At 40.5% G+C, this 21,944-nt stretch overlaps 1 protein-coding gene across 7 annotated transcripts in view; it reads left to right on the top strand.

Moving 5' to 3' along the window:
- Positions 1–21,944, top strand: part of PDE7B (phosphodiesterase 7B) — a 163,519-nt gene that overhangs the window by 133,969 nt on the left and 7,606 nt on the right. For all 7 annotated transcript variants that reach the window (XM_040698415.2, XM_040698413.2, XM_046939183.1 and 4 more), the window contains 8 exons: positions 8,208–8,359; positions 8,888–8,951; positions 11,448–11,543; positions 13,176–13,276; positions 14,615–14,746; positions 17,468–17,559; positions 19,531–19,675; positions 21,665–21,761. In XM_040698415.2, coding sequence (XP_040554349.1) covers positions 8,208–8,359; positions 8,888–8,951; positions 11,448–11,543; positions 13,176–13,276; positions 14,615–14,746; positions 17,468–17,559; positions 19,531–19,675; positions 21,665–21,761 — 879 coding nt within the window. The remainder of the gene's footprint in view (positions 1–8,207; positions 8,360–8,887; positions 8,952–11,447; positions 11,544–13,175; positions 13,277–14,614; positions 14,747–17,467; positions 17,560–19,530; positions 19,676–21,664; positions 21,762–21,944) is intronic.

Genomic DNA, 21,944 nt, shown 5'->3' with positions numbered 1-21,944 from the left:
GATAAATACTGATATTAGTTACTACCCAGTCTCTTTCCTTGATTTGCAGACTGAATGGAGTTGAGCGAAGTCCCCTGTTTTTTGGTTTGTTTGTGCATAAGGTGATGGTTTGCCAGCATGCAATGAATTAGGTAATACAGAAATAAAAAGTATTGTCAGAGGTAGTAAGGGAAGATATGAATTCATGAAGAAGTCTCTATCTCAAAGAAGCAGAGTCTGTGGATGTTTGAATCTGTGGTTTTTGCCCGTCTACAGAAAGATCCATTTGCAAAACTTACATTCATTTTTGGTTTTGGATTTCGAACAACTCTAAGGCTTTCAGGTAGGGCCCTTCTCCAGGGAAAATAAAACTTAACCATAGCCACCAACCCAAAACTGAAACATCAAGTAACCTGAATCCAAATGAATGAGGTTAAAAAAAAGTTTGGTTAACTGTCTTGTTTTGTTGCCTTTGGCGAGAAAAGGAAGTGGGAGTGAGAGATGCCTTTTTAAATATTTCTGACCTGGGTTAAATTAGGACACTAGAAGTCTTGTGAGGAAGTTTAAAGGACTGATTGGATTACTCGGATACCAACCCAGCCTGTGGAGATGAGGCCAAAGTTCCAGATGGTTATTAAATTAGAAAGGGAGAGATCTCATGAGGTCTGCATCATTTCTACATAATACCTCCCTTAGTCCTCATGGATAAACACGTCCAAAAGATACTTGTCAACTGTGAAGGCATACAGACTTCCTAATCAGGTTAGCTTGCATCTTGTTTGAATGACAAGAATATTTCTTTACATAGCACTGAAGTCAGCCTATGGCCTTGCTTTCAGTTTTCCTGTTCAAGAAAGAGGAATTGAGTTTCTCTTAACAGCGTTGCAGCACAGAGATTATTCTGTTTTCTGGAGACACTTGACACTGTACTCAGAAATTCTTTGTGTCACTGGAAGTTATCTTGGTCTGTCCTTGTCTTCCTCCACTCCTTCAATCAAACAACAGGAAGCTTTGTTTATTTGGGGTGGATTTTTTGTGTTTGTTCTTAATGTTTGTTTTTGAAAGTTCTTCTGCAAAATTTAATACCAAGGTAGAGTGGAAATTATGTTCTACTTCCTGCTGCTCTTACTCCTTGTTTAGCTTTTGCTTTTCATTTGCAGAAAATGAAAGCCGGAATGTGTAACTGGCTGATGTATGTGTTTTCATATGCTAACAAAATACAGTAGTTGGGGCTATGGTAGCTTCAGTGAAAAAAAAGCTGTCCTGCAGACACAGTCTTAATGAACATTCGTGTGATTATGCAGGTTTGTACCATTTTTAATACAGATTTAGGATTCAGTTCAACTGAGAATGTCCCTTTAAAAGCTTCCAAATTATGCGTGACCCAGGCTGCTACCCCACCTTCTTTTCTCTGATTAGAAAAGGGAAAGGGTGTACTGAAGATAACACTGAGGATACTTTCCAAGTGACCAGAGGAAAAGAGAGAACAAGGAGAAAGAATCATTAAGATGATAAATGAAAGCTAGGTTTACTGTTGCTACAGGTTATGTTGCTTTTTTTCAAGTGGGGGTGGGGGGTAGGGGATGTACTGTTTCCTGTTAGAGAAACTATTAATCAGCTATAAAACGTTCGTAGTTCTAGGCGGGGGAAAAAAAGGGGCTCTGAATGTGCTCCTTTACCGAGACTGAAGTGGCAGAACAAAAGCTCATATTGAAATGATAATATCTTTGTGGTGAAACAGAACACAGCATGCTGTTTCCTGAGGGCTTGTAGGAGGCTTAACAGGAGATACCAAGATGTTTGTTTTCATAATGATGATGGATGACCCCAATAAAGGCTGTAAAATGTGAAGAAAATCGAATCTAAATTCATCTGAAATTTGGATATAATCTGTTCTTCCTCCTGTTATTAAGGCTAATATTCTGTTACTTCTTTGGCTTCTGCAACCCTAGCTCTTTCAGTCTCAGAAGTATTATGTTTTGGAGTGGTAGGAAAGCTGTAGGACAGGTGTTCAAGATGCCAGCAACTGTGCAGGAACTTTATAATTTGGAACGTGATCTGTTACAAGCCACCATCACCTGAAGCATAATGTTTCAAGAGAAGGAAACCCCATAGCAACAGGGCCTAGGGAATTGGTGTTCTGGAACCTCTCACGCTTTGTTAACTATATTAGCCAAAGAAGCATGCACCTCTTCTGTAAACATGACACTGCATTGATTTCATGCAGTCATGCAAGAAGTTGAATTTAATCTTAACTCAAAGTTTTAAAGGCTTTTTTTTTTTTGTTCCTGCTGATTTTTGGCTTTTGTCTGATGGGTTTGGAGTCCCACTTACTTTCTCATAGCATCTTCCTCATTGGAAGACTGCATTTACCCATTCAAAGAGAAGTAATACAGTTGTAACCTGTGTGAACAGTGGCAGCTAACAGAAAAAGCACTTGACCTCAAAAACTGATTGGTTGGTTTTTTGTTTTTTTTTTCAGAAGTCAAGGAGCAAAGAACACAATTTGTTCATAGATGCTCATTAAAGTTTTGGCATCATATTTTGTGTATTCATTTCTTACAAGGATAAAAAAAGACAGTGAATGAAATAAACTTTTTATTTGATCATTACACGCTTATGTTTAGATATTTTGAATTTTAGTATAATTAACAATGATAATGCAATAGCAAAAAAAAAAAAAAAACGACCACCAGTTTGGGCGTTGTGCTTAAAACAAGGTATTACAAACAGCAATCCTGCCCCTAAAGCCTCATTGTTACTTAGCCTCAGTGTCATTTTAAATACACTACAGGAGCAAATGAAAACAAAATGTGTATAAAAACTTTTTGGATTCCTCTCTAGGTTTAAGAAGTCTCATGAGGATTTCTAAATTTGCACAATTTCAGTACAATGCTTTGCAATTTGTAGACAGTATATAGTGTAAGGTGTCCATCTTCGTCATCTTAGTTGTGGTGACCAACTGAGCTTCAGAAGTGCTGCTCAGACATTTATCTGAGCATCTTGGTCCTTCTACACTAGGTTGAAAGCTGTCAATTGACAGTTCTCTGTTGTAGGTTTATTGTGCCTTGCATGTTTTCTTGGTCCTATCTTCAAAACTGTAGTTTCTTTTCTGGAGGGTTTTTGGACTGCAGTGTAGAGGGTAATGGAAAAGCTTGGACAGTGCAGAGAGTAGAGGTTGCATATACTACTTCTAATTTACCAATGCCTTCTCCAAAGTTCAAATTTGACATGCAGATTTGGGAATGAATTTTTACTTTGTCTGTACCAGTTCACTATCCTTACTTATGCCGCTGCTGTCTTTTGATTGATGTAAAAAAAAATCCTTAATGTAAGTCAATGAGAAGACACGCCATTTTTTTTTGTCATCAGTGCTATGTGCTCGTCTTTGTAAGAAAAAAATTAGTAACCGTGTCATGCACCAAGTTTGCTGAACAAGACTTCAGTAAATGTAACCTGAATGCCTGACATGATTTGACCAAAAAAAGCAACCAAATAAACAATGGACAAATACAAAATATTCCTCGTAAGTCAAGTAAATGAATGTATCTTGAGCTCTTAATGAAAGCATTCTAGTCAGCTGTCAAAGCAGGAAATAGTCTCTGGTATTATGGAGCTAATTGTTTCCCAGGGTCCTTTCTGTTTTCAAATGATCTGGGCAATAAATTGACATTCTGATCCTCACACTTTATCCTTTGGATATTTCAGCACTTCTCCATCAGTCCTGCCTTGATTCTTCAGGCATATGGTTGACGAGCAGTGGAGAGGTACCCAATGTCTTTACGTCTGCAGAACAGGGGCAGGGTACCGTAAATTGTATGAGTCAAAAGTAGGTGTTTAAACACGATGTGTATGCTCTCTTGATTTTTTCCATCCTTTTAGAAAAGGAAAGAAAAGGAAAAAACATTTTCTGCTTCCGAAATAGTGGGCTTTTGAAAATTAATAAGCCTGTTGTTACCCATTCATACTGCTGCGTGACCTGCTTTTATTGTGCACTGAGCTGCAATAAAATAAAAAAGGAGATGCTGTGAAGGAAAACTCACAGGCATTATTTGAATGCATAACCAAGTTTGTTTACGTGAAAAGAACAATAACAGTGTAATGAATGTCTGGTATAGTGTTAAGTACATCCTTGTCCAAATTTGATTTATGTGATCGTTCCTGGATGTTAACTCAACCATTGTTAACATAACCTCTGTAATTTTTATGTTCACGCTGCCTGCGGGCACACTCCCGCTCAGCAAAGAAATCTGAAAGAAAACTCGTAGCAGCTCCCGGTGCATGAAACCTCTTTCCCTGGAACAACAGAGTTTGGGCTGTAGTGTGCCGTAGGTCGTGTTAAGATGATCAGATCTGTGTAACTCGAGGAGCTCTTAGCAGAAGGGCAACCACTATGGCTTATTAGCCTCTTGAGGGCTACATGCAGCATCAGGATGTTGTCTATGATCTGATAGCATGTACACATGATAGGGATGTCAAGTGACCTCTTGAAGAGTGTATCATAGCTAGCTGCATGCTAGAACACATCAGGAGATTTACTGTGAGCTCAGGTGAGCTGTGTTTTTGAACTTAAACCTTGAGTTTTGTGAGGAAAGCTTATATGGATGGTTCTGTAAGTGTGTAGGTATGTTAATGCAGTCCCTGCAGTAATTTTATTCAATATACAAAAATGGATTCTCCAGCCTCTGTGCTAGGCAGTAACTCCACAGGATGAGAGAATGTACATCTCTGAGTGAGACGCATTATGCTGTTTTAAGTAAACAAAGCATGCAGAATTTGCCACAATGATTAAACACAGTTCTCAAGGGAAGTTTTATGGGTATAAACAAAAGATATTCTTGCTTGTCTTTCATGTTAATTTCAAAATTGCGTGTAATTACTAAATCCTTCCCACGTGAGCCCTACATCTTGTTCTCTTTAGGCAGATATTATAACATGCATTTTAGTGCCCGAAATTCCACAATTGACGTTTTGATATCTTTTGATAAGATTTTTGATTTTGATAGATACTTTTGATTCATTTACTTGTAATTTATTTTAGTCTAACTAGAAATATCTGTCAGTAACTTTTTATGTTTTAAAGTCTTTGTATGACTTGCATCAGGTGTAAGCATCAGAAGTTTGTACTTAGAATTTAAAGTGAAATTTACTATTGCCAGTTAGGTGATATGCTTAGTGTATAGCTCAGTCATTCACATACTTCACTTCATCTTAAAACTGTCTTGATTTTTTTTTTTTTTTTTTTTTTTTTTTGTATCAGCTGGTGGATACCATATACCAGGAATGGCTCTGCTCTACTGGGAGATTCTGGCCTGGTTTTGAGCTGAAGGCAAAATCTCAGCATTTGCTCTGAGCTGCTTTGCCTTCAACTCTTTTTGATCTTTTTTTTTTTTCCTGTTTCACGTAGTTATGTTTTTCTCTTTCTCACTGATGAGAGGAGGAGAAAGAGTGAATGTTGATGAGATGGTAATAGTTGAATGTTTGCAGTGCTTGGAGAGGGGCATCATCATAATGAGGCATATCGTTGGGGATGGCACAGTAACCCAGTAAAGCCTATAGCAATCTTTTGACAAGTCCCATAACTCATAGACAAATTGGCTATTACTGGAATGACCTAAATGCTTTTAACGTGTTATCCTTTAAGGCGACTTCCAAAGTTTGCATGTAGATCGACTGCAGTGCAAAATTTGGACTCTTCTGTCAAGAGCCCCGTCTGAAAATACAATTGAATACTATGAATTCTCTCGCATAAGAGTAGAGATACAGGGCAACAGACTGTTATGGGTGACCTTTATTTGCATAGTATTTTGCATGTAACATAATGTTTATCTGAAGCAGAAGGTTCTGTTTCAGAGGTGCTGTCTGCTGGCAGTCCATGGCTTGTGTTTCAGTTGAGACCTATGAGAAGTCTGTGGAGCAGTATGACATAGCATCAGCAACAAATGTGGTGGTTCAGTCTGTAAAACTTTTCACAATAAGAAATGTTTTATTTCTACCTGATATGTGAGGGTTTTGGAAGTGTTGTCTGTGCTACTGAAACAGCCTGGTAATCCAGAGGATAGAACACACAGTTCTTCAAGTGTACATCTGATTGCTGGGACTGCCTAGACCTTCACCTCTAAGATCATCCTTCTGTAGGAACTTTGCATATGAATTTTAAATATTGGCAGGTGTGGGGTAAAGATGGAATTAGGGAAATTGGGAAGTCAAGAAACAGCTGGCAGAAGTTTTAAAAAATGAGTTGATTTTAAGAGTGTTTTGGTATCTAGGAAATAAACTCAATGCCGGCAACTTCTTAGAAGCACTGAGTGAAACAAAATGCAAAGACAGAAGCCTGCCAGACATACAGCTGTCCCTGGATAACTGCTGGAATGTGTATATGTTAATTACCCTTTCAGTAGATCATGAGGTTGTTTCAGCATTTAAAATGTGTGACAATTCAGGGAAGGTACTGGCGCATCATGCCTGAAAATCTAACCTCCAGGCTGGTACAGTAGTGGCATTGTTACTGTTAGCATTCCTGCTTTTTCCAAGTTGTGATAAAGTTATTTTGTGCTTTTTTTGTTATTAAAACTCAGTGGGGTATTTCGCACAAATCTGTGACTTAAAAGTCTAAGAAAATACCTAAGCTATTGTAAGAATTTGGTGGTTACTGACTTTCTATCACTCCATAGCTGTGATGTTTGAGAACTGTTGGATTACATAAGGAAGAAATTTGCTACAGAAAGTGGTCACATCTGCTCTTGGAGAAATCCAAATGCTGAACCATCTCAGGTCAAAAAAAAAAAAAAAATCAGAACTTATCAGAAAAAAAAAAAACTTATTAGAATAATAAAACACACAAAAGCAGTGTCATAATAATATTCTAATTTCACAGCAGAACAAATATTCAGCATTTATACACATAATGGAATAGCAGAATGGAAAGAGACATTTTTAGTCCTTGGCTGCATTTTCATGAGCTCTTATTTCAACTTGAAATCCAGTGAATTACTCTGTGGTGTCTTATCTCAAGAAATCATTACTGTTTTCTAAAAGAAGTGCTTAACGATCAATTTCTTATAAGGTTCTTCCCAACGACAAAGTTGTTAGAAGGTAGTAAGAAAGATACAACAACTGCTTCTTTTTCCAAAAGTTAGGCCAGACTGCAAAATGCAAACATTGCAGTTGTGCGTGAGGTCCTGTTAAAAGTTCAGATGGAGTGACCTAGGTCACTGCCAGCTTTAGGAAGCCTGCACAGTGCTCTCTACTTAGCAGTAATTTAATTACGCTAATGACAGATATAATTACTGTGCAATAGCTACCCTTTTTTCTTTTTTTTCTTCTTTTGTGGCACATTTAGCCAGGTATGAATGTTTCCTAATATAGCCTTAAGGAATAAAATTATCCGGCTGCTGACTTGGAAGAATGTATTCTTCTGTATAACTAAAAAGGGAAGGAATTGCCTGTATATACTTCCTAAGTGGAGGACTGAAATGTTTTCTTCATGATTTGCTATAGTATATAGGGAGTATAATACAGTGGGACTACTAACTTACTCTTGCTTCTTATTCTCTTTCCTATCCTCTTCTAAAACTGAGTAATGCATTTCTGCTCTCAGGCCATATTTTGAGCTCTCTCTTGGTGTCACATCTTGTTTTTGTCACAAATTGACAATGAGAGTAGTTGCTCTATTGTAAATGCTGTGCATAAGGCCACCAGTGTCTGCTTGGAGTCTACCCAATATAAAGAAGTGCTGTTAACTTCTTACATGCTCCAACTGTAGAGAGATGCTTCCTGTCTGCTTGCCTTCAAGAAGCTTTCCATTTTACTACAGATTACAAAACATTACTTCTGTTTGTTTGCAAGAGACCACTCATGCTGCTGTGTCAGTTCTGTCTCATTTGCCATCTAGAGCTTCCCCTCCACAGCCATGTGATATATTCCACCCATGGTGGAATATAGCTTGGATCACATTAGCCTGTGGCGATGTCTTGAACTCAGACCTTGCAACTCCTATATTACTGCTCTGTTTACTGGGATGTATTTCCTTTCTGAACTAAACAAATGTGTTACGCTGAGGTATAGGAATTTGAATGTTTCCCCTTCATGAGGGCTGGCAAGAAGCATGAACGTTATCACTTCTGAATCATTATAGCAATTTTTTTGCTGTGTCCCTTTAATAAATAATTGAGAACATTTTCCTTGATCTTGGTCTTCATGGTTTCTGCACTGATTGCTTTTTGTAGATACAACACTCTCAGGGGAAATTGGCACCAAGAAAAAGGTGAAAAGACTGTTAAGTTTTCAGAGGTATTTCCATGCATCCCGGCTACTGCGTGGAATCATACCACAGGCCTCTCTGTACCTGCTGGATGAGGACTACCTTGGACAAGCACGGGTAAGATGGGTCTCCAGATCTCCATGCATCTTAATAATATTCCAAAGAGTGTGAGTTTTGTTTCATTGTTCAGAAAAGAAAATGTGGAAATGGCCTCAAGTTACACCAGGGAAGATTCAGGTTGGATGTTAGGAAAAGCTTCTCCAAAAGAGTGGTCAGGCACTGGAACAGGCTGCCCACAGAGGTGGTAGAATCACCGTCCCTGGAGGCATTCAAGAAACTACAAGGTGTTGTACTGAGGGACGTGGTTTAGTGGGAAATGTTGGTGATAGGTGGACAGTTGGACTGGATGATCTTGGAGATCTTTTCCAGCCTTGGTGATTCTGTCTGAATCATTCTAAGTAGTCCTCATAATATAGCTAAATTTGGTTCTTAAACTTTGGTATTTCAAATACATCTCTATAGCTTTCCTAAGCAAAACTTTAATCAGAGTATTGCTTCCTGCAACTTCAATATGGAATAATGATTTCAATCTACTTTGCAGTTTGACGTACCAATTTTTTAGTCTTTTTGTACTTGTTTTTCTAGCATATGCTATCCAAAGTGGGAACATGGGATTTTGACATTTTCTTGTTCGACCGCTTGACAAATGGTAAGTACTTAGAAAAATACATATCTATTTAAGGTATCTTATGTATGACTATCTTAAAAATATCTAACTAATATTTTACTAAACTTTTCCAGTTTAGATTACTGAAGAGACTTGGACACAATTAGCTCCTCTTAAAATCATATCCTTGATCTTTTCAAGCTTTTACCAGAATGTTCGTAACTACGGGAAAATATTTAAAGCATGGGTTTTTTGTGTTAATGTAATCTATTACATTTCGTGTACATTTTTAATACAATCTATTACATACTCAGCACTGGTGAGGCCGCACCTCGAGTACTGTGTCCAGTTTTGGGCCCCTCACTGTAAGAAAGACATCGAGGCCCTGGAGCGTGTCCAGAGGAGGGCAACAAAGCTGGTGAGGGGTCTGGAGCACAGGCCTTCTGAGGAGCGGCTGAAGGAGCTGGGATTGTTCAGTCTAGAGAAGAGGAGGCTCACGGGAGACCTTATTGCTCTGTATAACTACCTGAAGAGAGGTTGTAGTGAGCTGGGGGGGTCAGCCTCTTCTCTTGTGTGACTAGTGATAGGACTAGATAGGTTCAAAGAGCGTTTGGATGTTGTGTTGAGGGACATGGTTTAGCGAGAACCATTGGTGAAGGGTGAATGGTTGGACTGGATGATCCTGTGGGTCTTTTCCAACCTTAGCGATTCTATGATTTTGCTTATTATGAATTACTTATTAGTTTCAAGGAAACATTTTAGTTTTCTTTATGTGGGAAACTCCAAAGCAACTTTAAAACAAACCTGTTAGATACATGAGTAGGTAAGTTGATAACAGATTGATTTCCATAATACAAAATGCCTTTAACCAAAAATACCTTTGCTTTGGGTCAACAATCTAGATAGAATAAAATAGGAGAAGTATATAAGACACTAAAACTCAGTGAAACTGGAGCATGTCCAGAGAAGGGCAGCAAAGCTAGTGAGGAATCTGGAACACAAGTCTCGTGAGGAGCAGTTAGTCTAGAGAAGAAAAGGCCTAGGGGAGACCTTATTGCTCTGTACTACAACTGCCTGAAAGGAGGTTGTAATGAGGTGGAGGTCAGCCTCTTCTCCCATGTAACTAGTGATAGGACTAGATGGAACGACCTCAAATTGCACCAGGGGAGATTCAGGTTGGATATTAGGAAAAACTTCTCCGAAAGAGTGGTCAGGCTCTGGAACGAGCTGCCCACGGAGGTGGTGGAGTCACCATTCCTGGAGGTCTTCAAGGATCTAGGAGATGTGGTACTAAAGGGCATGGTTTAGTAGACAATATTGATGGTAGGAGGATGGTTGGACTGGATGATCTTGGAGATCTTTTCCAACCTTAATGATTTTACGATTCTAAATATGTGCCTATAATAGCATGCGCCAAGTTATATCTGTGCAGCAAATCTGGGTTGGGCAGCTGCTGAAGAGGTCACGATCACACCTTTGGCCTTTCTATATTGCTTGTAGGAATGATGTCTGAGGGATCTCATTCCTAATCTAAGTAGATTTAGCTGTGGCAGAAAGCATAGGAAAGTTGATTTAGAGGGTAATTTGGCTGAGGAACTGGCAGGGAAGAGTGGAAAGGACTGTGAACGGCAAGGGAAATAAAAACATTTCTTCCAAATCACCTTTCTATGCCTCTGGTCAGTAGCCAAGGCCAAGTAAGCCTCCATGTCCATGTGTTTATTTTCTTTCTTGAGTTACGTTAAATGAGAAAAGACTCCCTTCAGACATTGTTTATATTTTGTATGGGTTGGTTTGTTGGGTGTTTTTTTCTAACTTCTGGAAACATCGGCATCGAATTATGCAGTGCAAACTTTTCTATACACTATATGTATGTATAGTTAATCATATAATATAGTTGATATCTAGTTGATAGTTAGATTCAGTTTTGTCAGTGTTCCTGGAATAAAATTCACATTTCATTCTTAGTAGGCTAACATTACCAAGTGGGACTTGAGATCATAAATCTGCAACTCATTTTCCTGTCTGCATCATTGTGAGATGCACTTGCAGCTGAGCTAGCCATGTGGATTACATACGTGTTTCACAGTCATGTGTAAAATCAAAAGCTTCAATTACAAACTACAGAATTCTCATTAGGTAATCAATTTGTACAGTATGGCAAGCCAAAGTGGCAGAAAAGCCATTTGCTTTTTGTCATTTCTGGAGGGAACTTGGATTATGAAGATGGTGTGGTTTACAAACAATCCTGTCAGAAGATTTCCAGTGGATCAGTGTCAAACTGAAATAGTAGACACAGTGGGACACCAGAATAGCATTCCACTGACACAGATATACTGTCAAGTCTTGTTTCTGTAAGAGAATAACATATATATATATATATATATATATAAAAGTTATTTTTGAATAAATGAGTATCGTCTATGCTGATGTGTTGGTAACTAAGGTGATAGGAACTGACTAACTGGAAATTAACATTTTTAGTCTTGTTTGCTAACTACACATTGATGCAGTCTGAGAGTTGTTCCTCTCTGCTTTTAGGAAACAGTCTCGTAACACTGCTCTGTCACCTCTTCAACGTGCATGGACTTATTCATCATTTCCAGCTAGATATGGTTACATTACATAGGTTTTTAGGTAAGTGTTCACCTTTAAACCATCATTAAATGCAGGCTACAGCTTAAATAGGGCCTCAAAAAAGGCATTGGCTTGTTCTGCATATCTGTGTAAAATCTCAGTGTCATAGTAATTACTTCAAATATTTCTGTGATACCTACTAGGATACAATTTGCAGGCAGTAGGGGACTCAATTCAGTACCTGTTAAGTCAGTTGAGTGTCTTAAAAAGCTCTGTATTGGACTTAAGCATCCCAGTACCACAGTTGCACTGATGATTTAGAAAAATGTATGTCATGCAGAGATGTGGCAGGCAGAGGAGGCCCACACAGGCAGGCATGCATTGCAAGACCTACCCGTGCACAATACAATTGTGGTACAGCAACATTATTTCACTGATTAATAGACCACTGAGACCCAGGGCAGTTAAAAGCTTATGTGCAAAATTTAACAAATTATATCAAGCTGTCTACACTGAACAGTGTTGATGAAAGCCCCTGCTGCTGTTACTGCCAACAGAAATATTAGCCCCATGCTGTCTGCGAACCAAAGGAAGGAATTGGCCAAAATCAATTGCTTTCTGCATCGTGTTTTGAATGCAGCTGAATGCTGTTTTGTCAGTGTCAGATAGAGTTTCAAAGGCAGGATCTCTTCTTTAAAAACGCACTACTGCTACTTCTGGAAGTCTTTTCTCTGATGTGGAGGCAGATCTCCCTGGCTGTGCTAGCTGCTGTGGCCTGATGTGAGGTGAATATTCAGTTAATGAGAGTTGATGCATGGAGGGTTTAAAGGGTTTCTGACTATAGCTTCAAATGAACTAAAAACAGAGTGTAGGCTGGGATTTGCTTTGCTGTGGCCCATGCTGGAGACAAGCACTGTGGTAATTTGAACTGTTTGATCAACTTGATGGTGTAAAGAAGAGCATTTTGGGTGAGGGCACATGCAACTTCTACCATTCGAGTTGTGTTGCCCCAAAATGGCGCAGGTATTGCTGCAAGGAGCAGACGAACATGAAGCACAAACCTCAGTGGTCTTCTGTGCTAGTGCAAATGAGCATTAACAGGGATGCACTCAGCGTTCAGATGGAACTCGTTCAAGTCCACAGACTGAAACAGGAGGAGGGACTAGTATTTTAAAATGGAAGTGCAGATGTGGCTGTCACAGGAGATCTTTCTTCAAATACGCAAATGCAGTATCTTTTGAATCTCTGTAGGAATGCCTTGGACTGTAGTCCTCAAACAGCAAATGGTGCCAGGATGTCAGGGCCTCTCCTGCTGCTGTAAATCAGGCTGTACTGCCGTAATGACATATTACTCCCACATGACAGCAGCCTAAATAATTACACTTCGTTGTGGATAAATTTGCCTTTCTTTCTTATTTATTTTACTCCTGAATGAGAGCCTTCACTAAGGCAAGAAAGAGTTGATTTATGAACTAGACCGAGTGTATCCCCATGGGCATCCTGTGATCCTTTCATGCATTTTTTTTTTCCTGAAGGTATCGCAATAAGAGCACCAGTCTAAGCTACAGGTATTTGAAGAAACTCCTTAGGCAGCTGACTCCAAAACTTCAAATTGTATTTTAAACCCAGTTCCCAGTTGTGGCCATGGAATTCAGAGACAAAAGGATCTTTGTGTTCTGTTTTGTTTCCCAGTTATGGTTCAAGAAGATTACCACAGCCAGAACCCTTACCACAATGCTGTCCACGCTGCTGACGTCACACAAGCTATGCACTGCTATCTAAGGGAACCCAAGGTAAGGACAGCCTTTCACATTGACGTTGCTTTCAGATAATACTCAAAATTGTTTTCCCAGGATTAAAAAAAAAAAAAAAAAAACAAGCATTATTTTTTAGATAGCAGAAAATGATTGCAAACTTGAAGTCAGCTTACAGTTTCAAACAAGTTACTGAAGTCACTTCCCATCCTGTGAATTATGTATTCAGGTGCTGTTGTACAAGCTCTGGCAAGTTTTGCTGTGACAGTGTCACCAACCATTCACCTGGTGTGGCAGTCTTCCCAGCAATGCCAGTAGAAGTCAGTGCCCATCCATGCCTCAGTCACCTCAGGGCATCAGCCCTCACATCAATATTTCAACATAGTAAATTTGGCAGTGAGACACCAAAAATGGGCATACGGTCCCTTTGACCAGTCTTGTTGAAAGGGTATCATGAGCCAGCAGCAGTTTCTTTAATGTTGCAGTAAGCCCTCACAAAATGAGTGATAGACAATTATGATGTTGTTTAACGCATTATTGGAAGGCACTTGAATATTGTAATCGTAGAGTCAGAATGGTTTAGGTTGGAAGGGACCTTTAAAATCATCTAGATCTAACCCCCCTGCTATAGGCAGGGACACCTCCCTGTAGACCGGGTTGCTCAAAGCCCCATCCAGCCTGGCCTTGAGTGCTTCCAGGGAAGGGCATCCACAGCCTCTCTGGACAACCTGTTCCAGTCACTCATCATCCTCACAGTAAAGAATTTCTTCCTGACATCTAGTCTAAAAACCCCTTCCAGTTAAAACCATTTCCCTTTTTCTATCACTTACATGCCCTTATAAAAAGCCCCTCTTGTATGTCTGAAGTTGGAAAATTAAATAATACTCTCCTATAAAATACCAGCGTTTGATCTGAGATAACCTAATGGCCCATTCTGAAATTTCAAAGATTTGTAAGCTCTGCATTTTACAGCATAATGCTCTACCAGAAAAGTGAAGCATGATGTGTTGGTGTTGCTAAATAATGGGTAAGGACACTAACACACGCCAACCTGCTGGTATACTTACTATTTTAAACTGAACCTTTTAGACTGAGCTCTCAAAAATCTGTATAACAATCCATATATTGCTATAAACAATAAAGAGATGAGAAATACAGATTGTAATAACATTAACATAGTTTGATTCTTTGTAGATATTTGTTCAATAATCACCTCAGAACGGTTGTTCTCAGTTTTTTAGTTTTTGTTCTTGATGTCTGAGCACAGAACTGAGCAGTTCCACATAGTCAGCTGGTATGTTTGTCTGCAGAAGGGGGGATGGGGCCAGGGGAAGTGTTTACTGTTTGCTTTCTTGTTGTGATTAATGTGTGATTCAGCTTGCCAACTTCCTCACCCCATCGGACATCATGCTTGGACTGCTGGCTGCTGCAGCTCACGATGTGGATCATCCAGGGGTCAACCAGCCATTTTTAATCAAAACAAAACACCACCTTGCCAGCCTGTACCAGGTAAAAACACTCACCAGGTTGATAGTATGTACAATGGTGTCAGTTTGTATTTCTTTTTCCTTGAGCAAGCAAGTAAACAGCAAGGATGTCTTTGATTGGCATTACGTTAAAGGAAACTTTTGCTTCACATGACTCTAGGAAAATGGAACAACTAATGAATGCAGCAACTTAAAAGGAGGAAAAAAAAAACAAGATAGGAAAAGTCAAAGGAAGAGTTTCAGATATTTACACATGTGCCTAGAGATGTAAGGAAAGGACTTTAAAGCAGCCACCAGAGCTCATGCCACAGGCTGTCTAGACCAGTGTCCTGTTTCTGAGAGCAACCAGTAAAAGATATCAGAGAGAAGCAGATGCCTGGGATAAGTACAGTGTTGTCTCTCACCTGGTAGTTATCCTCTCTACTCCAACAAGCAGCAGTAGAAGGTTTCCTGAAACAAATGCACAGCTCACTGATGGGTCAGTGACCATCAGTGAACCCATCCTCCACTGTTTTCTGTGGTCTGTTCTCAAATTATTTAAACTTTTTGCCCGTGTCAATTATTGTCGCCCTGCATTTTATCTACAATTGTCATTTATGTATAATCAAGCTATCTTTGCATGTGTATTTGCATGTATGGTATATGTAAATCTCTGTATATACACACTTGAGCAATGCCATAAATCATTTTGGTTTCACTCAATGTAATTCATAGTAATTAAACGGTGATTGTAATGTTTTCTATCCTTCAGAAGAGTCAACTTCAGCCTTCGTAAGAAGGTATCAGAAGCAGAATATTCTAAGCTAAAAACTAATTTGAGGAAGACTCACTAATAGCTGTATGTGTTTCTGTGCAAGTAGAAATCAGGAGTTTGCTGTGACTTGCTTTGTACTTGTCAGGAGGTTCTCTCTTGTTTTGCCTTACCCAAGCAACATTTGGGTTTAACATAAGAAATCAGTGGTATTAGGATTCAGTTTATCCTTGTGCCTTGAGACACAGAAAGAAGCTGGGCTGTGGGATCCCCAGCCAGAACACGTTGATGCTCAAAGACTCCAAGCTTTGTGACTGGCCCTGGCACAGACTGGAAATTTGGCCATAGTCCTGAAGTTTGTGTTATGGCAGTCCTCTAGTTTTTAGGCAGTTGTTGTGACAGAGGCTTCCTAACATTCAGCTTTTAAAATAAATCCATGCTACTGATAATTTTTCAAAAAATAATTAAAAAAAAAAAAAAAAGTGTGGGAAAGCAATCTCTCTGGAGATCAGAGCTAAAAACACCAGTCTGCAGGCCATCACATAGATTTTCTCTCTGCATGGATAATCTCCCCTCCAGCCTAAGTGATCAGATAACTAATGGCAATTAGGCTTAATAAGGCAGTAGAGTGTTCCTAGGTGGAATAGCTGACTCCTAATTGTTGGCAACAGCTTCAGGGATTCTGGCTGCCTGCATTTAACAGGGGAGTCATATGACTTCATGCTCACTTGTCACTTGTTAACTTGACCTTTCCTTTTCCCTGCTCCGTGTACTTTAAATATGGGATACTAGATGCTGTACTGGCTTTAAGTTCTCAAATAGCAGCAGGCAAAGAGCGGGGATTTACAGAAATGGAAATCTGGATTGGATACCTGACTTTTTCCTTTGAGTAACTGTTAGTTGGATGCAAGGATGTACTTGGATGCCTACATGCTCAGTCGTGCTCTGGCTCGCCTTCAGTGTGACCAAATGTCAAGCAAGCAGGTTTCCATACAGAGCTCGGGAGTGCTCCATGCCAGCACAGTAAAAGTAGAGGCAGGTCAGAGGCTGATAGTCTCTCAAACTCAGCTGTGAGCCAGTCAGAGAGAAAAGGAAACAAGCGCCTCTGTCCATGCAGGTAAAGCATTTGTTTGATGAGCAATGGTTTATAGGGGGAACCGAGGTCTGACAAAAGGTGGGCAGAAGGCCCCACAGTGTGCTCTGCTCTGTGAAGGTGGCTGAGAGCAAATACTGCCAAGAGGTGAGGAGACAAAAACAAAATGCAAAACACCTCTGTTGGGGTTCTGCCTGTAGCTGAGGGCAGACAGGAGAACAGAAGGGAGAAATCTCCCAATAAACACAAGAAGATAGGTACTTAGCAAAACACTGTTGTTTCATGTATTTGAAATTAACTTTATGCCATATTTTAATTCAGCTAGTCCGGTGTCATCTTTTCACAGATATGCTTGCTCTGCATCCTTGACTCAGAAATCTTTCTGTATTTATGTTGGTAGTGTGACAGAAGAGAAATGCAAACAATGCAGTAGCAATGGCTTAGCTCAAAGCCACTGCAGCTCTAGTAGGCATGTTGGGGCATCCCTTATTTTACCTTGGTCAAAGTACAGTGTTGCAAAAGCCCATCCTGATGCATTTAGGCAAGAGGAGAAGAAGGATATTTAAGTTGGCTGATGAACAGAATTGCTGTCAAAAGTCATCATTGTTCTGAGTTCTTATGATTAGAAAGTTGTTTTGTTGTTGTTTTTCCCCAGTAACTAGGGTTGATCTTAGCTAGGATACCTAGGAGCACAATGTCCTTAACTCTAGAAATCCAGACAGATTCTTCAAACTAAAAGGTGGCTAAAAAGCACAGATTTTCGATCAGTTGTCTTTCGTTTTGTTACTGCAAATAATTTTCAACCAAGTCTAGGTATTATGAGATATGACAGATGTGTAACTGTGCCATATGTACCTGCCTAATCCTTTCCTTGCATGCATCCCTTTTGTTCCTACCAGAATGTTTCAGTGCTAGAGAATCATCACTGGAGATCTACGATAGGCATGCTTAGAGAATCACGGCTCCTTGCTCATCTGCCCAAGGAGGTGACGTAAGTATCAGCTAGAGAAAACGTATCTCTGAAACTAATCCTTGGCTTCCGTCACTCTTCTTCAGAGGGGCATGGGCAGAGAGGCCAGACTTCAGAGTAGGCCGTCCAACTTTTTGGCTTGCCTGGGCTGCATTGAGTGAAAAGGAGTTGCCTAGAGCCACATCTACGAAGATTGCTCCAAAAGTAATGCCTCCTAATTATTTCCATGGAAACTAGAATGAGTAGAAAGAGCACAACAATGCTGCTTAATAGAGTAAATTTGCAACTACAAAACATTTTTTCAACACAGTAACCACCATTAGCTGTGCATTTTCACCAGCAGTGAATAAGAGCCTGCATGCTGTGCTTATAAAAATCTGCACCAGCAGTGGTGACCCACTGTCACTGTTGTCGCTGATGAAATGCACCACCTCATTGTGCTCACATCCACTGTTTGGTCGCCATCAACGTTCAGCAAGCATCAGTAAATGTCAGCGGGTGCCATTGTTTCTGTATGGAGAAGTCTGGTGACACAGTGCTTTATGCTGTTCTGTCAGACTGTCTCTCTGCTGCCATCTATCGCACTGCAGTAACACATAACAGAATACTGTTGGGAAGGTTCAACATGCCATGTTGAAGCCATGCCGCCAACATCTGCTTCTGACGTCATGGGGCAACATAATAAAACAGGAGGCATTACTTTCAGAGCAAGCCTCATAGCATATATAATTAATGGATATAAAGTAACAAAACTTATTTTAATTTTTAATGTTTTTATTAAAACATATGCAAAAGCAGCAAAACCGTAAAACTAGTGGGATATGTGGCCTTCTTTCTGTGAAACTAATGCGTCAGTTTGGTTTGATGGCAGTGGCTGCAATTCTCAGTGAGCTCTTGAGGTGTTTGTCAGAGACTTTTGATGAAATTTTATTCTTCCTGTGCTTCATCCTTCTAAATAGTTCACAAACGTACGTACTGTCAAAAAGCAATGACATGAATAAGGCACGATTGTGAAGTGAGGAGTATTTCTCTCTGGTAAGAGAGGGCTTATGAAAATCTGCTAAAGAGTCATGATCAGATTTTAGATTTCAACTGTATACGTTCCATTTGAAAATTCACAAGTAATATATATGGAGTTGCAAATAAACCAAAAGATTGATGATTTTTTTGGCAGTCTTGTTACCTGTTCTTAAATTCCTGTATCAAAACGAAAAGCACGGCTGCATATTTTTCTCTGTTCATAGCACTGTGTCTAGCCAGTGTATCAAAATCCATGAACGTATCTGCCATCACTGTGAGCTGGCACTGTGCTGTGCCCCCATGGGGCTGATAGCGCTCCAATGTTTGGTTGGTGCTGAGGGGCCGGGCTGCTGCCATGATGGCATGGGGCAGGGAGAGGCCACAGTGCCAGCTGTGCTGGGCTGCATGGGGCTTGTGGGCTGCAGGTTGGATGTGTCTGAAGTAGGCTGAATGTCCTGCTGCTCCCACCAAGGAATGGAGATCGAGCCAATGAGCACCCTGTAATACTAAGGTTTAATTGCAGGCAGTCTTGCCAGGAATATGAACAAGTTACCTGGAAGCAGTAAGCTCTGTACCCCTCTAGAAATCCTTCACATCAAACCAACAACTTCTGTTCAGTACTGCTTTAAAGCTGCATTATTCAGCACCCAGCTCAGAGCAGCTGGAGTAAGATGTGAGTGTTTTTCTAGATGCACCATGGTATTTGTTTTCCCCTTTCCTACTGCTTTCTGGAAGCTTTCACAACCACCTACACAAACAAGCATTTTTCTTACACATTATCCCTTCCTGCTGAAGCCATTTAGGCAGCTAGAGCAGTTGTACCCTATCAACCCCAGCAGAAAAATGACCAATCAGATTGGATCCATAAAGAACGAGGAAGCTTTATGCTAGCTGTGGTTTATAGCAGGTTGTTTTGAGCTATTACAGTCCAATGGTTCCATGACTGATGGGGCTTATTTTCCTTAATTGCAGACAAGACATCGAACAGCAGTTAGGCTCCCTGATCTTGGCAACAGACATCAACAGACAGAATGAGTTCTTGATTCGTCTGAAGTCTCACCTTGACAATCAGGATTTGAGACTGGAGGATACACGAGACAGACATTTTATGCTCCAGGTAAGTTTTAAAAAATTGTTATCACTATTGTTTTCTTATTCATTTTTCATGTCATGGTATTTCCTAGTACATGTTAGGATAGTGTAGGACAGTGCATCTGACCAACAGCATCACCTTACCTATCACTGTAACCTCTGTTTCCTTCACCTGGCATGTCAGAAAAGCTTCAGCTGCCTCTAGTATTACCTTATGTGATTTCCTTGTGTTAAAAAGCTGGGAATGCAGCAGGCACAGGAGAGTGTCACATGCTTAGAAATGATGATAAGCTACTAATTATTTATTATCTCTTCCGGGTAATGCCCTCAATTTTATTCTCCTTATGGCAAATATCGCTTTGCTGGTGTTATTTTCTAGTGATGGGCAGGAGTGCCCCCTTCTTGGTGTTCTTCCCAAGACAACCTGACATCAGGTGTCCAAGTTTGTTTCCGTGACTGATGTTCATAAACTGTCTCTGCAGAGACAGCTGTTGCCATGGCAGCAGGTGTTTCTCTACTGAATCTTTCTAGCTAATGAAGAAACATGTTTTATTTAAAAATCAAACAGATTCAAACTGATTCTTCCAGCTAAGCTTCAGTCATTAACAGGCTCTTCAAAATAAACCTCTACCTATTAGCGCATTATTGTGATTAAAGTAGCTATGGATACATGATTCTGTGCAGAAATGACAACAATTTCCTTCTTAAATACGTAAAAGAGTTTAATCGTTGCCATTTACAAAACAAACATCTACACATTTCCACCCCGTTGAGGTTATGGGAAAGGTGACAGCTGCGAGGAAGTAAGTGCTGATCTGTTGCTTCTTCCCCCTCCAGAAGCGTGGGAAATGCAGCAGTCTGCTCGTCTGTCCTCCATGAAAGATGGTCTTCTGTCAGGTTCCTGCACAGCCCGCGCAGGGCAGGATGATGGGCTTATCACGTTTCTGGATAGATTAGGCAAGAAAGTTGTGCAAATGTCAAAGCACAGGGCTTACAATTCTCAACTATAGCAAAAAAAAAATTCCTTATGCACTTCCTTGAAGATAGGTAGAAACCAGGACAGAGGCCTGCTGAGATTTGCTTAGTTGGAGGATTATTTGTGGAAGAAGTTAAAAAGAAAACAAGAAGTTTCCACCGATGAGGATAGGTTAAAGATTGTTGTTTTAATACACAGTAACGTTAAGGCTAATCAATTTAATCCAGAGGTGAGAGGAGGAAAGAGGCTTGGAGACCTCCCTCCTCTGGTTAACAGATCTGAATTTATACAGGAAACACTTCTTCTGTTTTCCTCTCTGGGTGCCGGATGAATTCTGCCTTCTGTCCTGCTGACTGACTGTGTTCAGGTTATCTAGGAAGACACAAGGCTCACAGCACCTTGTTCCAAGCAGTAAGACAGGCAGACCATTACATAGCTCACTTTTCTGAAGCAGTTACTTCACTGTAAAAATCTCTTGCCCTGCTGTACTCATTCCCCTGCAAAGCACGTAATGGCACTGGTTAGCTAAGTGAAACCCAGCCAGAGGCAATGCAGAGGGCCCTGTGCTGAGCGTTGTAAAGGAAAACACACAGACATTAAAATGAAGTGTAACTAAAGTGAGATGAGAGGTCGCTCAGACCACAGGGAAGTGACGCCTGAACAGTCTCACACCGGCTTGGCTCGTCCTTCCCTCAGCATCGCATGTGGAGCTGAGCCAGGCAATCAGCAGGAGCCAGCCTGCAGCTTGTCTTGGCTTGATCCTAGCAGGGAATATCCAGAAGACTTTGCCATCTTGGAATTTGGCCCTCCTCTTGTTCTCACTGCAGTAAACCAGAGGGCTGAATGAAAAGTTTGTTTGCAGCTGAAGTAAATGCTCTTTCCTCAAAAGGCATATTTGGGTGAGACTCAGCGCCCAACAGGTGATTTTAACCCTTCCTGCTGATGAGGCCTGAGAGTTTCATGACTGCAGATTTACTACTGCAGCGCTCCTGGATAACAATCTCTTTTCTCACCACTGCTTTTCTCCTTCTCTTTCAGATTGCACTCAAGTGTGCTGACATCTGCAACCCCTGCCGGCTGTGGGAGCTGAGCAAGCAGTGGAGCGAGAGGGTCTGTGAGGAGTTCTACCGCCAAGGTCAGCCCCTGCCCCCTGCTCGGGACACAGAGCTGCTATGTGGAGGCAGCCTGCCCCAGGCCTCTAATCCTCTCACAGTGTGCTACACCTCAGCTCTTAAATTTCTCAGAGGAACCCACAGCTCGCCTCCTCACTGAGACCCCTCAAGCCAGCCTTAGCATTTCCAAGCTGAAACCATGTCAG

This window comes from Gallus gallus, chromosome 3 (genome assembly GCF_016699485.2).
Source record: "Gallus gallus isolate bGalGal1 chromosome 3, bGalGal1.mat.broiler.GRCg7b, whole genome shotgun sequence".
Taxonomy (NCBI): domain Eukaryota; kingdom Metazoa; phylum Chordata; class Aves; order Galliformes; family Phasianidae; genus Gallus; species Gallus gallus.
Note: the sequence above shows the minus strand (reverse complement) of the source record. Positions and strands in the feature narration are given on the sequence as shown.